We start from the raw sequence: 15,620 nt of genomic DNA on the forward strand, positions 1-15,620 counted from the left end.
CTCCCCTTAAAGGCTAAGGCTTCTAAAACCTTTTTGGACTCATTGTCTGCTTCCCAGGCTTTGAGCCACAGAACTCTCCTGGCATTTACAGACACAGCTGACACCTTGGAAGCAATTTTAAGTGCTTCTTACTCAGCTTCTCGAACATATTCAGCTGCTGCTTTTAATTTTTCAGCCAGCACTAAGATCCCTGAGTTGGAATGAACCATAAGACCGAAGGCATTTGCCCATACAATCATGGCTTTTGATACCCATGCAGAAGCAATAAGAGGTCTGAGAGTAAACCCCATACCCTCCTTTTAGGTCCCCTTCAAGATTCTTCTCAACGGGGTCTCTGAATGCTGCACCCCCTTGAATGGGAAGCACCGTAGCTTTAGATAATCTGGCAACCGGTGCATCCACTAAAGGTACCTTTTCCCAGAGAGCCACATGCTCTTCAGGCAAGGGATATAGACTCAAAACCTTTTAGGCATCTGAAGTCTCTTATCGGGCGTTTTCCAAGCTCTGTAAAGTTCATCGGCAGAAAAGGTAACAGCCTTCTGCGCTGCCTTTTAAACACTCCTTTAAAAGGAGTTTTGTCCTCATCTGACAAGCTTAAAGCCCGTTTCACTGCCATGATTAAGTCCTCCACAACGGGGACAAATATATCATCATCATCACCCTGTTCCCAGGGCACATCATGGCTGCACTCCCCCTTCTCCCCTGAATCTACAGGTACAGGAGTATAGGAATAAGACTGTTTAGGTGATACATCACTATCAAACTTATCCAGAAGTGCATTAAATCTGTTGATACCCTTTGCAGTATCCTGCATTACCCGCAGTAAACCTGTCTCTGTCTTTTTGGGTTAAAGGAAAAGAATCAGGGCACAAATCCCCTTTTTCTGTTCAGAGGGTAATAGAAGAGCAGGGGGGAGGGCAGCCCTTAATCCTTCAGTCATGATAATAAATCACACAGTGCAAAATGTCAGGCGAAAGTACTAAAGCCAACATATGCAGTACTTATCTGTCTGAGTTCCGGATGCCTTCTCCAGAATGTAGGGAGTAGCCCAGCCCAGGAGAATCAATCACTCAGGCAGATACAGCGTTTCAGCTCCACAGCCAGCGTTCTCAAAACAGCACCAAGCAGAGTGAGGGAAGAGACCATCTGTCCCCGCTACAGTGGGGTCTGTGGATCTTTGGTGCCAATCTACCCCCTGTAGCCGCTCCCACTGCAGATTCTCCTATTCCTTGTGCCTCCCCTTGAAATGGGGATCACTTGAATTTCCCTCAGGCCCTGTAGCAAGCTGCTGTCTTTTTGGTGGAAAAGCTCAGCACTGCAAAACACAAATATAAAATGGCCGCCGCCATAACGGAGCGCCCATCCCCCACCAGCCCCACGTGGAGCCGGTTCAGGGACGCCCCGGGGCCCAGGCAGCCTCTTAAAAGAGGCTGATCGGGTCTCCTCCGTGCACAGGACGCGCTTCTGTCAGCTCCTGCTGCGCTGGCAGTGAGGATTCTAATAGAATTCTCACACTGTGTCCTACCTAAAATAAAAAAAAACACCTAATCTATCTCTAAATCTTCGGCTGCTCAGTAGCCTCTTCAGAATAGCACCCACTTCGGTGGGTACCTAAAACGAACTGAGTATTCTGGGATGCGATGGGAAGAGCCTACCTTTAAAAGCATTAGGATAGGTGCCTGGCTCCTGCGGACTATCCCACATCCCAAAGTGAAGCTGTGTCACCAGGACCATGGAAAGAGAAATCTAGTTAGCCCGTCATATGGCAGAAATACTGCATTAATATAGCAGATATTCAATTATTCTTCAGACTAAACACCTGAATGGGGTAAAAAAAAAATGTGATCTGAGGCAGGGAACCAGGTGCCACACTTACGCGGCTGAGCACCGCAGAGACTATCCTAATAGTTTTGTAGCAAGGGCATACTCAATTGTGGCAAGGCATGCTGGCATGTGCAGTTCCACAGCAGCTGGAGTGCCAGACGTTGCCTGTGCCTAATCTATGTGACTGACTGCAGAATCATTGCACATGCCAAAAGCTATGATTTAGCTCAGAAACTGATGACCTACTTTGATTTTCACACATAAAATAAATCCACAGCGCCTGTGCTGTGGCCAAATTGGTCCAGCTAATGAGGTCAGAAAGGGCCAGACTAGTGCCCGACAGGAAAGCATCAGTAACCCCACTAGCCAGCATCTCGGCAATCCATGAACAGGGTGTGCTACTTAACACCAGAACGTTGTATCTGGTTCTGCTCTCGAGAGGTGAAGATCGGAAAAACTCTGCACGGTCTGATACTGTATATCCAACATTCAGCATAACATGCAGATGCTTAGGTCAGAGTGTGGTGTAAACAGGAAGGCAGCTGCTTTGCATCAATGGTTTACCAGGTGGTATAATAGAACTATTTTAAGGGGGGGGGTTCTGGCTATAGGTTACATTTCCTTAAAACCAGTAATCAGTCTATATCTATCTTTACAATTTCAATTACTGCAAAAATACAGGATAATAATAACACAATCTTGAAATGCGAGAAACACTGGGACTGAGTAGATTGCTCTTCTCTGGGGTTCATAGAATCTTCGGGAGAGTCCTCAAAAAGCCCAGTGGAGCATCCATTCCCATTCTAGTGCTCAGAAAAGGCCCTAGATTTGAGCAGAGAACCACTTAAGGTGTGTACACACTTGTACAATTTAGACTATCTGCATACAATGTAGACTATATAGTGCAGATCTGCACTATATAATCTATGCAGTCAAGACTTTCTGCAAAACCCATGCGATCCAGATGAGATTCTGACTCAAAAATCTCATTCACATTGTACAAGTGTGTACACACCATTAGTCTGACACTGGGAAGTTGACTGCCTGAAGCATGAGGTGTTGCGCGCCCCTGGTGTACCATAGCCGGGGGTGCTTGAACATGTGCTGGTGTCCATCCTTTCACTTGCACTTTCCTTTAGGTTAGCATTGCACATCCTTGCCCTGAACCTTTTGTCTACGGCAGGACATTTATGCACAGCGCCACCCCAGCCATCTGGCTGAGGTTCTTCATATATATATATATATATATATATATATATATATATATATATATATATATATATATATATATATATATATATATATATATATATATATATATATATATATATATATATATATATATATATATATATATATATATAAAAAATTGATATTAAACGTTTGTTCATTTTTTTAGTTTCCGCAGTGTCACCAATTTATGGGCTTAGGTTCAACAATTATGGATTCCCTGCTTCCCACGTGTCAAAGCTCAATCCTTTTGAGGCGAGATCAAGTCCTCGATCCCCAGGGGACACTTCAACCAACCCTGGGAAATTTAGGGTGACCCTGACCCGTGAGGTGGAGGGAAACCCACCAAAGAGTCTCTCCAAGCCTTAGCGAGGAGGATACACCCGCCTTTATCCCTTTTGGGGGTTGAGGGAAGAGGGTCTCTTCAAGCTTCAGCGACTATCCCTATTTTCCCCTTTTAGGCCTTTTAGCTCTGAGGGGTAAGGGGCGTAACGGGGCAATTCTCCCTTAAAGAGACAGTCCATATGTACTTATGCCCCCTTTGCACGATTTAGTTTATGCACTGGGTGATCAAAGTCACACTCCACGGCCTTCAATAAAAAAAAAAAATATATATATTTTTTAAAAGACAAAATCACACACAAAGCAATTAGAATTTAAATATTTATTCTTAAACCATTTAAAATCCCCTGAAATATTGAAATAAGCTTACTCTATTAACAGATTTACAAGAGTAATAACTACGAAGTATATATGGGTATCGCTTTTTTTTTTATATTTTCATTTTTTTTTCTATCTGTGAAGTTCTTATAAAGCTTTCTGATTGACTGTATTTACAACTTTTACTGCTTATATATTTATAAAAATATTTTATTTTTTTAACCATAACATTGTTTTCAAAAACTATTTTCAGACTTTCTCAAGATATAAATTTGAAGTGAGTTTCAGTAAGAGCACAAAAACGCAAAAAAAAAAAGTTCTGTAAAATTAAAACCAGGAAAAAGAAAGTAAAAAAAAAAAAAAAAAAGTGAACTCAATTGTGTAGGCACCATAGAAAATGTTGCTCACTCCTTGGCAATAGCCAGTTCCATGTTTTCAAGTGTCCCCTTAGAGCAAGAATTATGGTGGAGGGAGGGGGGGGAAGGGGGCAAATATCTACCCTGCAGCATGCTGCAATTTAAATCATTACCATACACAGTACTCCATTTCTGCATCAGATCTTAACCCTTTGATTGCCAAGTGAATTTGTCAAAAATTGGTGTGAAAATTGCCAAGCAAACATTTGTATTCCTCATAATGACCTGTAATGTTCACCTTATATAGGAAATATAATCTTTTTTACACTACTGTACATTTTTTATTTGAATTTATATAACAAATGTGATGACCGGCATTTTTAGCGGATTTTGCCCATCTCACACAGATGTTGACACCCAAAGGGTTAAATATGTGATACAAAGATAAACAGATAGTAAAAAGACTTACTTTCTTATACTGTACTATAGAAATAAGCTCTGTAACTCCTAGCAACTAAAAAAAAAAATTTTTTTTTCATGTGCACCGGTTTCTACAGAGGTCTTCAGATGTCTTGAGACCAACACTGCTGCAGGACTATAAATGTGAGTTGTGCAATTACACATTTTTCGCAGCACCTGGTCAGACTAAGTCTCAAGTTACGTAGTTTTAAGTGTAGGACAAGGCCACATGGCATGATTGGCAAAAATCTGTGGGTGAGGCTAAGACATTGTGATGCCAGTTCTTCACGGCAAAAGCAATCTATAAGCTGCCAGTTGACTAGTCTTTTGTGGAAAACTACAACACAATTCCTTGACACCGCAGCATGCTCATTTGCATCAGATACTGGCAGTCACATCCCCCCGTACAACACCATTGTCTACTTGTATATAAAATCCTAAACACTGCAATGGCAATTGGATAAAATGTCTCGGTCATGCACCGTCTACATTTTATATAGATTTGGCAGATAGTCTTGAGTCCATAAGATACACGAGAGCCCAGGGGGCCACACACCACGGATTGAGAGATGTACAACCCAAAGGTGCTCTGGCACGTCTTGGTCTAAACTCCAACAACGTAAAAGTAACGTAATAAAATCGGGACTCAAATCCTAAAATGCACAACAGATTATAATATTATAATAGAGTGACATGAACACATTATAATATTATAATGACACCACCTTCAAGGAAACGAAACGTTGAAGTACATGCTAAAGAAAAAGGCTATAATTCTATATTTATATATAAAATGGACTGAGGAGTAACATCCCATTAAGCAGTACCGGCTGTTAGGGAAGATTTTTTTTTACTGCCAAACATCTCTTTACCTGTTGTGTGTGAGATAACCTCTATAACTTACTTGTATATATGGTAAATACAGACTTAAAATACACTTTCACAGGAGTATAAATACATCATGGTGCTGTTATGCATGAGAAGTCTGGAGAAAAAACAAAAAAAAAGAATGGAATATATTACATGGGAGATCGGATGCTATGGGGATGCTGGTGCAAACCATTGTCTGTACTCTGACCGAGGGATCGGAGAGGCCTATGCTTTTACATGATAGTTAAAGGCCCTTTCCCAACTACAGCGTATAATGTACATCATTTTCAACAGATCAGCACTCACTAAAAAATAAAAATTCCTACATTGCTGCAATGCAAAGCAGGCACCCTGCGGAAAAAAACAAAACCTTAAATAAATAGACGTTCTGTCTATTTCCGATCGACAAAAAATAAAAATGTATTGCTTTAATTCTCCTTGAAGGAAATAAAAGATGCACGAAGGACCTTACAAGTGGGACAGCATTACGATTAAGTCTGAGCAAAGTTGCTATTTTGACCGCACTTTAGAAAAAAAGCAGTACTGCTGCCGTGTTCTGTTAATTATAGAAAAAAAGAAAAAAAAAAAAGGAGTAGCAATGTTCTAGAGCTGGAATAAATCGAGGGCATATACATATATATATATATTTATAAAAAAAAAGAAAAAAAAAATCTTAAAAAGCAGCAAATCTACATCCAGATTTCCAGCTATTGAGGGCTTGAAATGGAGAATTTCCAGCAAGTCTAGGTATTTAGTAGGGAAGTAGATGGCTTCGGATGAGCAACCCTGGACGTCTAACAGCTGCCCAGTTTGGGCAGTGCAGTGATATGTTTTCTGGTAATGGTGTACCTGTTGCCTACACAAACGTGTAGAAAGCCACTTTGTAAGCTGCACCGATATATATATCTATATACGGGAATAAGGCAGCCCATCAAATGCTTTAGGAACCAGTGACGACATTAAAGCATGAAGCACTTGTTTTGTGACTCAACCAATACTCATGGAACGACAGCTGGTTCCTAGTAAAAATCTGTCCATTGCATTCTCATGAATACAAATTTGGCCCATAAAAAAAGAAAAAACACCAAAAAACAAACAAACAAAAAAAACTTCACTTCTGCTGTGTTTAGGTGACAACACACCTCAAGTGCCACTTGCGTTGGAATTGCTGTCAAATCTAGGAAAGCAGATAAGATTATGGACACCTAGTTTGCCCAAAATCGCTCTTGGTCTGGGGCCCTGTGGTCAGCATGACTACAGAAGAGAAATTGCTTATGGTCTACATGGGTCTGAGGTGTTCTAAGCAAAGGCTTGTTTGTACAGCAGCTCCAATGTGCCTCTGTGAAACCGTACGGCTCCATTTCACGTCCTCTATCCCACCACTTCTTGTACCTTACCAAGAAATGGCAAAAGTCAAGTCATACACACATAAAAGGACCAGTGGATTGCATCAGTGTACAGTGCAAAACAACCACCACAAACATACTGTCACTTGCACGTTACTAACTTAGCAACTGTTACCCAACAGCAAAAAACAGCATATCGACATTTACAGGATTAAACAAAAGATTAAACTAGTAAAAGTGATCAGTCTTTACAAAATAATTTCTGAAAATATAAAAACCATTTACACCATCACAAAACAAAAAAAATATATAATTAACAAAAAGGAGGAAAGAAAAAAAAAAAAAAAAAAAGTTTTTTTCTTTCCAAACTATCAATCATGGTCATGGATGTGTTTTGCGAAGATCCAAAAAGGCACAAGGAGCTGAATATGCTAAGCACGGCCAGGCTTGGAGTAGTTTTGGTGGGTGTCCCTCTGCCATATTAATACAGCGTTGTCACGGTCATAAGAAGATACTTAGGAGTCCCCAACAGAGAACCTGCGGGAAAAAAACAGAGAACAATGAACATATAGTTTGGGGTCACAAAACACAGCCAGAAAAAATGATGTGTGCCAACAGCTTTGATCCTTTTAGAAGCTGTAACACCTAAGAGACCATTATCATATATTTAAAGTTTGGCTGCATTCCTGGGAAGAACAAATGTTTTCACCCCAGACTATTTCAGTGACAGAAATCCCAGGAATAAGGTGGCCACATGACTGCATTAAATATGGTCGGCAGATTACCCCACCAGACCACCTGTACCAATTCACGTGAAATGAATAAATGTACAAGCATGTGCTTTAAATGCCATCCTCAAGAGGGTGCCAACTAACAAGCCAAGATAAGGCGCCTGCATTAGCAGCTAATAACAGAAGAGCCACTGATTGTTACAGCAGATCTTTAAAAAGGTTGCAGTTATTTTTGATATACTGATTAAAAAACAAAGCTACATATGTTCAATGGCAGAACCAGAATGCACAATACTCACTTTTGGAATTTTTCCATAAGTTTTTTTACCATCTTGTCAGTAATTCCAGGATAAGTTGCTTCTGCCAGGTTCATACTCTTTTCAAGTTCTTCAATTGCGTTTTTCCTTGCAGTATTATTCCGGTCTTGCTGTTTTAGCTGCAAATAGAAAACAAAGAACATAGCTAGATAAACTAGTCACCCAACATTAACGTTAAAGTTTTCTCCGGCTTGGTCTACAGTAAATGTTCTTTGACAGCTACTATGAGCTCTCAAAGACATAATACAATAGGATAACCTTGCAACCAATGCGTCAGTGTCAAACAAAACGTAAAGGGGGAAATTCAAAAACCTGCAATGTAGTGGGGATATGCCATTGGGACAGCATCTAAATGACGGCAACAGCACACTACATCATACTTGCCATTCCCATAGACCGCAAAATGCACATTACTATACTACAGCGGGTACAGGAGATGTACCGGAACAAGCATCCCCAGATCTTATGTTATTGCACAGACCGTCAAACGGTCCGGATAATCGTGTATTTCTGCTAATCTCACTAACTATCCAAGGGGAGAATCAATTGTACACGATGAGCCTCTGTAATAGTCCATAAGACGCCTCGTGGCAATGTAACTGTGCTCGTTTTATCCTTGTTACTCATCGAGGTGAAAATGAGCAAATATTACTTACCATGATAACCAGCAATGTGCACAGCTGAACAATGCAGTTAATCTGAGCCTCCGACTATGGTTCAATTGTACGGGTGTGGATCATTTGGTCGACAGTCATTAGGTCGACATTCTAGGTAGACAGGTCATTAGGTCGCCACAAGCATTAGGTCGACAATCAAAATGTCTACATTGGGTTTTTCACTGTTTTTTGAGCCGACATGGACACTGAAATGTAGCACCGCTGCGCTCGCCATGCTTCAGGCACGGTGCCTCGATACGCTTGGTACACTATTTTATTCTCCCTCCACACCCTAGTGGATGGTAGGGCGTGAAATACCGCCTGTCAGCACGTCGGGTCCAAAAACATTGAAAAACCCCATGTCAATCTAATGGTGTCGAACTAATGAAGTTGACCAACTTGCTGTAGACCAAATGTCCGTTTCCCGATTGTACAAGCTCCACTATATAGTGAACTAAAGTTTACATTATTGGCCTCGACACCGCTCTCTAATCGGCTTCCTTGACCAGACCATTTTAAAGAAAAATACTGCAGGAGCGGTAATCTGTCATTTCATAGAAGGATGGTGACCTGGACAATCAAACTAAGACGAGTTTGGACGTTGTGATCTATTACAGAAGCTTGTAGACATATTTTGGCTCCCGAACGGTCCCTATTCATTAAGCAGCGCAAAAGTATAAAATAGTAATTCTACAAAATTCACCATTGCGTTACTCAAGTCAAATTTTCGATGCCATTTACAATTTCACAGCCTCATTAAAAATTCCCATCAGTGGAGTCTCTCTCTACGTGTTAAATACAGTGTCCAGCTCTCCGGTTCTGTTGCACAATACCGGCAAAGCTGCATTAAAAGATTTTCATTGAAAATGCATTACAAAGTATTGCATTTTTATACTTCTACATTCACTTAGAGACTGTCTGCCGCTGTAATGAGCAGTTTGCATTGGATATAGACCGTGGAGGAACATTTCTGTTTAATAAGACCGCAAACATTTATTCTTCTTTTAGCAGAAATACAATAAGTACATCATACCTCAGCAAACACTGGGGCGATTATTATAGATAATGAGCTCAAGCTTTTCACAAGGTCTTGATCCTAGGAAAAAAAAATAAAAAATACAAAAGTTGACATTACAAAAATGACCACAATAGGATTTTTCTTCATACTAATTATGAAGCAAAGAATCACCTAACAGGCTAAATTTGATTGAATACCTAGCACATATATACAGGTACATGTTTTGTGATGCCCAAGACACTATTCCCGCATGAATGGTCCCCTAGTGTACATACATCCTACATCTACTAGTACAGCTTAGGTATTGAAAAATAAGGTCTTATTGGTTAGTAGGGGTTAGGGGGCACATTTCTCTGCAGACTAGAACCTGTAAATGTTACCAGTATTGCCATCGTGTTCTTGTCATGCAATGATAAATGGCAAGTACATACGTATTTAGAGAGATAATGACAAACTGCGCTGTAAGCAAAAGGACAGGAAGCCTGATCTACACAGGTGACTTAGAATAGTTAAGGTGACAGTAAAGGGGGATTCCTTTAGCCAAGTCACGTACGGTTCCGTTTTGCAATTTCTTTGCATCTGGCTTCTTCCGAACAGTGGTGAAATTCCATTCGGGATGAGAATTGTTTTCTTTGTTACTGGATTCCCTGTAAAAAGGATGATCACACAATTAGCTGGTGATTTATGCACATTAAAAAAGCAATATTTAAATGCAAATCTATGGTTACTTAAAGAAAAAAAAAAAAAGAAGATTGAGGGGGGTATTCAATCTGGCCCACTATTTACGATGGGGGAAATAGTGGTAAACGCCTATTCAATGCCGTCTTTCCCGACAACATTGAAGAGGCAGATCGACAGAATGGGCCCGACTTTAAAAGCGTCCTTGCCGGGATTGAATAGGCTGTGGCCGATAATTACAACTAGGAGAATTATTGCACCCCTTTATGTGGAGTTATTTTAATGGGTTGTGTAGTACAAGGGATTGAAAGAACCCATTTGGAAAAGAACCTCCAATTTATAACCAAGTTCCTTAGAAACCGTGCCCAACACTCAGGCATACAGAATCAGCAGAGTGAACGGACGCAGTTTGTGATCTGCCCTAGTGCAGTGGTTCCCAACCCTGGTCCTCAAGTACCCCCAACAGTGCATGTTTTGCAGGTCTCCACACAGAATCACAAGTGCTATAATTAGCTCCACCTGTGGATCTTTTCAAATGTGCCTGAATAATGAGTGCACCTGCTGGGTGACCTGGAAAACTGTTGGGGGTACTTGAGGACCAGGGTTGGGAACCACTGCCCTAGTGGGTAGAACCGGAGGTGGTCTTGTTTGTGACGTGAAAGTAAGAGAAGGGAGGACTAGAGGGATACTTAGAACCACTCACAGCAATTGAATTACATACAGCTTTAGGTACTTGTGTATTATCACGTCACCCAAATTTCCATCGTACGACATCGTATTGGTCGCATCGCATGCGATCCGATCGCATGCAATGCGATTTGACCCGATTTTTAATTATACAAGCACCCTGATGGGTGATTACTATGTTTAATTCCCCTCATTGTTAACGCCACCCCCACTATCAACGCCAACCCGAAGTTTGGCGAGTGCAGCAAGCCCGCGAGGGGCGGCGGTACGCGCCCTCCGACTTTTTCATACCCCCACTATCCACGTCGGCATGGAGTTGACTTTAGATAGTGTGGCACGTGCAGCGAGCCCTGCGGAATACGAGACCGAAGCGTGGCGAGTGCAGCGAGCCCCGCGGATTACTTTACATGTAATCCACGTCCCCTCGCCTCGCTCGCCACACTATCTAAAATAAACTCCACGCCGACGTGGGGGTATGAAAAGGTCAAAGGACGTGTACCGCCGCCCCTCACGGGCTCGCTGCGCTCGCCATGCTTCGGGTTGGCGTTGATGGTGGGGGTGCCGTTAACAATGGGGGTGCATTTAACATAGTAATACCCCATCAGGGTGCTTGTACAATTTAAAATCGCATTGCATGCCATTTTAATAGCATGCAATGCGATATTTTATTGTACAGTGAGGGTGTTTGGACCCGAAAATCTGGTCCCATCGCATACCTTAGTGTTATGCGATGCGACGGGCGCCGTGATAATACACAAGTACTGCTTTATATAGTCTGCTGTAATGTAAGCTTTGTTTTCAGTGCAGCCTTGAGTCTTATTAATCTATCTATCTAGTTCTCATAGGGTGATCTCCTAGAAAAAGGCCTTTGGGTACTTGTGGAGTATCACGGCTCCCATCGTATGCCATATGTAGTGGCATACGATGCTTACTGATTTTTGAGCATTTTTGGTCAAAAATCGTATGCGATCGCATCGGGTGCCATACGATGGCATACGATGCGATGGCATACGTTTTTAATCTTAAATGCATCCAAATGCATTAAAATTAGTATGAAACATGTTAATTGGCCCCCAAATGTCATTTTTCACTGTACCAACGCCAACCCGAAGCGTGGCGAGCCCGTGAGGGGCGGCGGTACGCGTCCTACGACCTTTTCATACCCCCACTATCCATGTCGGCGTGGAGTTGAGAATATAAAGTGTGGCGAGCGCAGCGAGCCCCGCGAGGGGACACTGATACCTGTGAAGCCCGCGAAGGGACGCGTTTACCTGTGAAGGTATCCGAGTCCCCTCGCGGGGCTCGCCACGCTTCGGGCTCGGTGGCTCGCCACACTATTCTATTCTCAACTCCACACCGACGTGGATAGTGGGGGTATGAAAAGGTCGTAGGACGCGTACCGCCGCCGCTCGCCACGCTTCGGGTTGACGATCGTGGGGTGGCGTTAACAATTGTGGGGGCCATTTCACACTTCAGGGTGGCTATTTGGCCTCTGTGGGCCATTTAACATTGTTTCCTATGGAAAAATCGGGTCAATTGAGGCATTGAACATGAAAATCGGGTCAATTGAGACATTTAACATTGTTCCCTATGGGAAATCGCAGGCATCGCGTCGCACCTGATTTTTGGTGCATTCGATGCCCGCAATTTTTTTACCTGCGATGCCCACGATTAAAATCGTGGGCGCCGTGCTAGGTAAAGAGTACCCACAAGTTTACTACACATTTCAATGCATTTCAGTGCAAAATCGGGTGCGATCGCATGCGATTCGATCGTATGCGATGATTTTTTTAGCATACGATCAAGGTCGTGGGAGCCGTGATACTCCACAAGTACCGGCCTTTGTATACAGAAAGGGCCAGCACTCTATTCTGCCAGCAGTCTACTTTCCAAGGGCTGGCAGAATAGATGTTCGGGATACAGCAGTGACTGCGTTAAAGCTGAAGAGAAGCAGCATTCAGTAATAGCTGGATGACCAGAATAATCCCCAATACAACGAGCAACCACTCACGTATCTGAATCATCAGAGCCAGAGTCACTGTGCCCTTCAGCTTTCCATCGCTTAAACCTGTCAATCAACTCTGTTAGGTAAGATGTTCTCTTGGCATTTTTCACAATAAACTTGTGCTTGAGAAGTTCTTTGGCTGTAGGTCGCTGATGGAAAAAAAAATAAAAAATCTAGATTCACTTTTCCTCTATTGAAATGCTCAAACATGGTTATTACAAAACACAAATTTAGCCCAAGTTCATTGGGGATGTGAATGATTGAAATAAACACGCTTTGTATAAAGTGCAAAACAACATTCTTAAAAGCTTAATAATCCTTTGCTAGGTACCTGCTAGGTACTTACAGCGGTCAAACTGACAGAACCGCACTAAAAGGGGAGATCTGGGGTCAGACTTAAGGCCCCCATACACTAGGGCGACTTGTCCTTAGGACAAGTCGCCCCCGACTTCCCCCTGAGCTTCCCCGGCTGCTCCCTGGGGGAGCTTGATTAGATTGGCACTTGATGTGCCATTTTTTAAATGTGATAAATCGTCTCGATTTATCACATGTAAAAAACCCGGGGAGCGGGGGGGGCGCTGCTGGTGGGAGCGGGGGGGCTGGGGACGCTGCGGGGACACAGGCGGCATAGAGCCGGGCAGAGGGAGCCGGGAACTGTCAGTGCTTGAAAAAAAAGCCTACTGTATACAATGAATGGGCAGCCTGTGATTGGCTGAGCGCTCTCTCAGCCAATTGCTGACTGGCTGAGAGAGCCCTCAGCCAATCACAGGCCGCCCATTCATTGTATGGGCTTTTTTTTTAATTCAGTGTTGACCGCTCCCGGCTCCCCCCGCCCGGCTCTATGCCGCCTGTGTCCCTCGCAGCGTCCCCAGCCCCCCCTGCTCCTTCCACCGCCGCACCGCCCAACTAGGTCCCAAGTCGGGTGGTCGGACGTGCAGCAGGTCCGACCACCCGACGCAGATCCGATGCGCACGGGACCGCGCATCGGATCTGAGGGGACATCAAAACTAGCCGATTTTGGTCCGATTTAGGCCAGATCCGACTGATCTGGCCTAAATCTGACCAAAATCGGCTAGTGTATGGGGGCCTTTACAGTATTCCTTACTGCAACTTTACCATTTAGCAGAGCTGCATCTGACTGTGGTAACAGTGATCATTTTATTATTACATTACATTATTTGGGTGTAATATAAGCGCTTGTCAGTTATAAAGCTTGACATTGACCGTTCAAGATGTCAATATGCAGCATGCTGACAGCAGCCTTGTCAATGTGTATCATCAATACACATGATGAATGGTCTGCAAACTATGCCTGGTGGTCTAATGTAGACTTGGCTAACCTGCGACTCCCCACAGAATTCTCTAATAGCAGAACAAAACAGGGCATGCTGGGAACTTGCAGTTTCACAACAGCTGGATAACTAAGATTGAGCAGGCCTGGTCTAGAACCTCCCGGGTCTCGGGGATTACATGTCAGTTACTTCCAGTGCAGACGTCCAACACTGCAGTGTTCTTGTATTTCTCCCAATATCACCCAACCCCATACAGCCTAACCTTAATCATCAGCATCCTGAACAGTCAACATATCAGAGGTTGGCATTGTGATCCGGTCTAAATCTAAGGATGCCAACCTTGTGCCTGTTAAAAGTTGTGGCGAAATGGTTACCGACGACCATTATAACGGTTAAGCAATAATTCATGCTTTATAGTTTAAATCCTCAATTCTCTGTAATTGTCCTTTAAGTAAACCACTCAGTGCACATAATAAAAATAAACATACGTCACACTGCCAACTGATTTATTGTCACATTCCAATAAATAGTAGATATACAGGAATATTTCGGTTATTACATTAAGAATGATTCATACTTACAAAAGATGGATCTTTGTTTAAGCAGGCATCAATAAATTCTTTGAATGGTTTGCCAAAATCTCCTGTTAATGTAGGTGGGTTGTTTTTAGGGATGAGAAAGAGGACCCTCATTGGATGCATATCAGAGTTTGGAGGTTCACCTTTAGCCAATTCAATTGCCGTTATTCCCAAAGACCAAATGTCAGCCTAGAAGTAAAAAACAAAAACCCAAGTCTACGTTATGCAATGTGCCATAACAACTGTATAACTTGTTTAAGCACACGTCAAGCGTATATAGACAGCTACGCCTAGGCGCTTGAGGGGGCGTGACCAATGCACTGAGGAGTGGCCATGTCCCGAGAGCGAGCACTACTTCTGCCTCTCTCCACCGCACACTGCAGCGTATACACTGGGCTGTGGAGAGAGGCTGCAGCTTTAGTATCTTCTCCCACAAAAAATGGGGGATTGTACAAGCTCCACTATATAGCAAACTAAAGTTTACATTTTTGGCCTCAGCATAGCTCTCTAATCTGCTTAGATATGGCTTCAGTAAACTGCTGCATTCCACCCACAATGCTCATTTAGTGTAGGGCCATTCCATGTCACATGTATGAAAACTTACAATTTCACATAATTTATGTAACATTTTATGTAACAGCTCTGTAGATGATGGCAATTGAGTATTCCAGTACTAATATGATAAATGTGCTGTGAGTGAAGAGGAGGAAGGACAGCAGGTGCTGGAAAGGAGTAACTACAGAATTGCAGAAGGAAGACCTTTACACTACCTCTTAAGTCCCATGTCCTGTAATGAGTCGTACGATCGCGTGGCGATGCCATCCAATTATGTATTGCCTCAAATGAAATGTAAGTGACTTTAGTTATCCGTTATCAGCACTAACATGCTACCTACTGATAATGTTCCTGTCCT

The 15,620-nt window shown here is 42.7% G+C and overlaps 1 protein-coding gene across 1 annotated transcript in view; it reads right to left on the reverse strand.

The window, feature by feature from the left end:
- Positions 1-3,703: 3,703 nt before the first annotated feature.
- Positions 3,704-15,620, reverse strand: part of STK26 (serine/threonine kinase 26) — a 73,857-nt gene continuing 61,940 nt past the window's right edge. The window contains exons 6-11 of the mRNA XM_083159550.1: positions 14,711-14,896; positions 12,844-12,986; positions 10,021-10,114; positions 9,483-9,545; positions 7,776-7,912; positions 3,704-7,282 (exon numbers count right to left, since the gene is read on the reverse strand). Coding sequence (XP_083015676.1) covers positions 7,261-7,282; positions 7,776-7,912; positions 9,483-9,545; positions 10,021-10,114; positions 12,844-12,986; positions 14,711-14,896 — 645 coding nt within the window. The 3' untranslated portion in view covers positions 3,704-7,260. The remainder of the gene's footprint in view (positions 7,283-7,775; positions 7,913-9,482; positions 9,546-10,020; positions 10,115-12,843; positions 12,987-14,710; positions 14,897-15,620) is intronic.

This window comes from Crinia signifera, chromosome 9, assembly GCF_055691185.1.
Source record: "Crinia signifera chromosome 9, ASM5569118v1, whole genome shotgun sequence".
Lineage (NCBI taxonomy): Eukaryota > Metazoa > Chordata > Amphibia > Anura > Myobatrachidae > Crinia > Crinia signifera.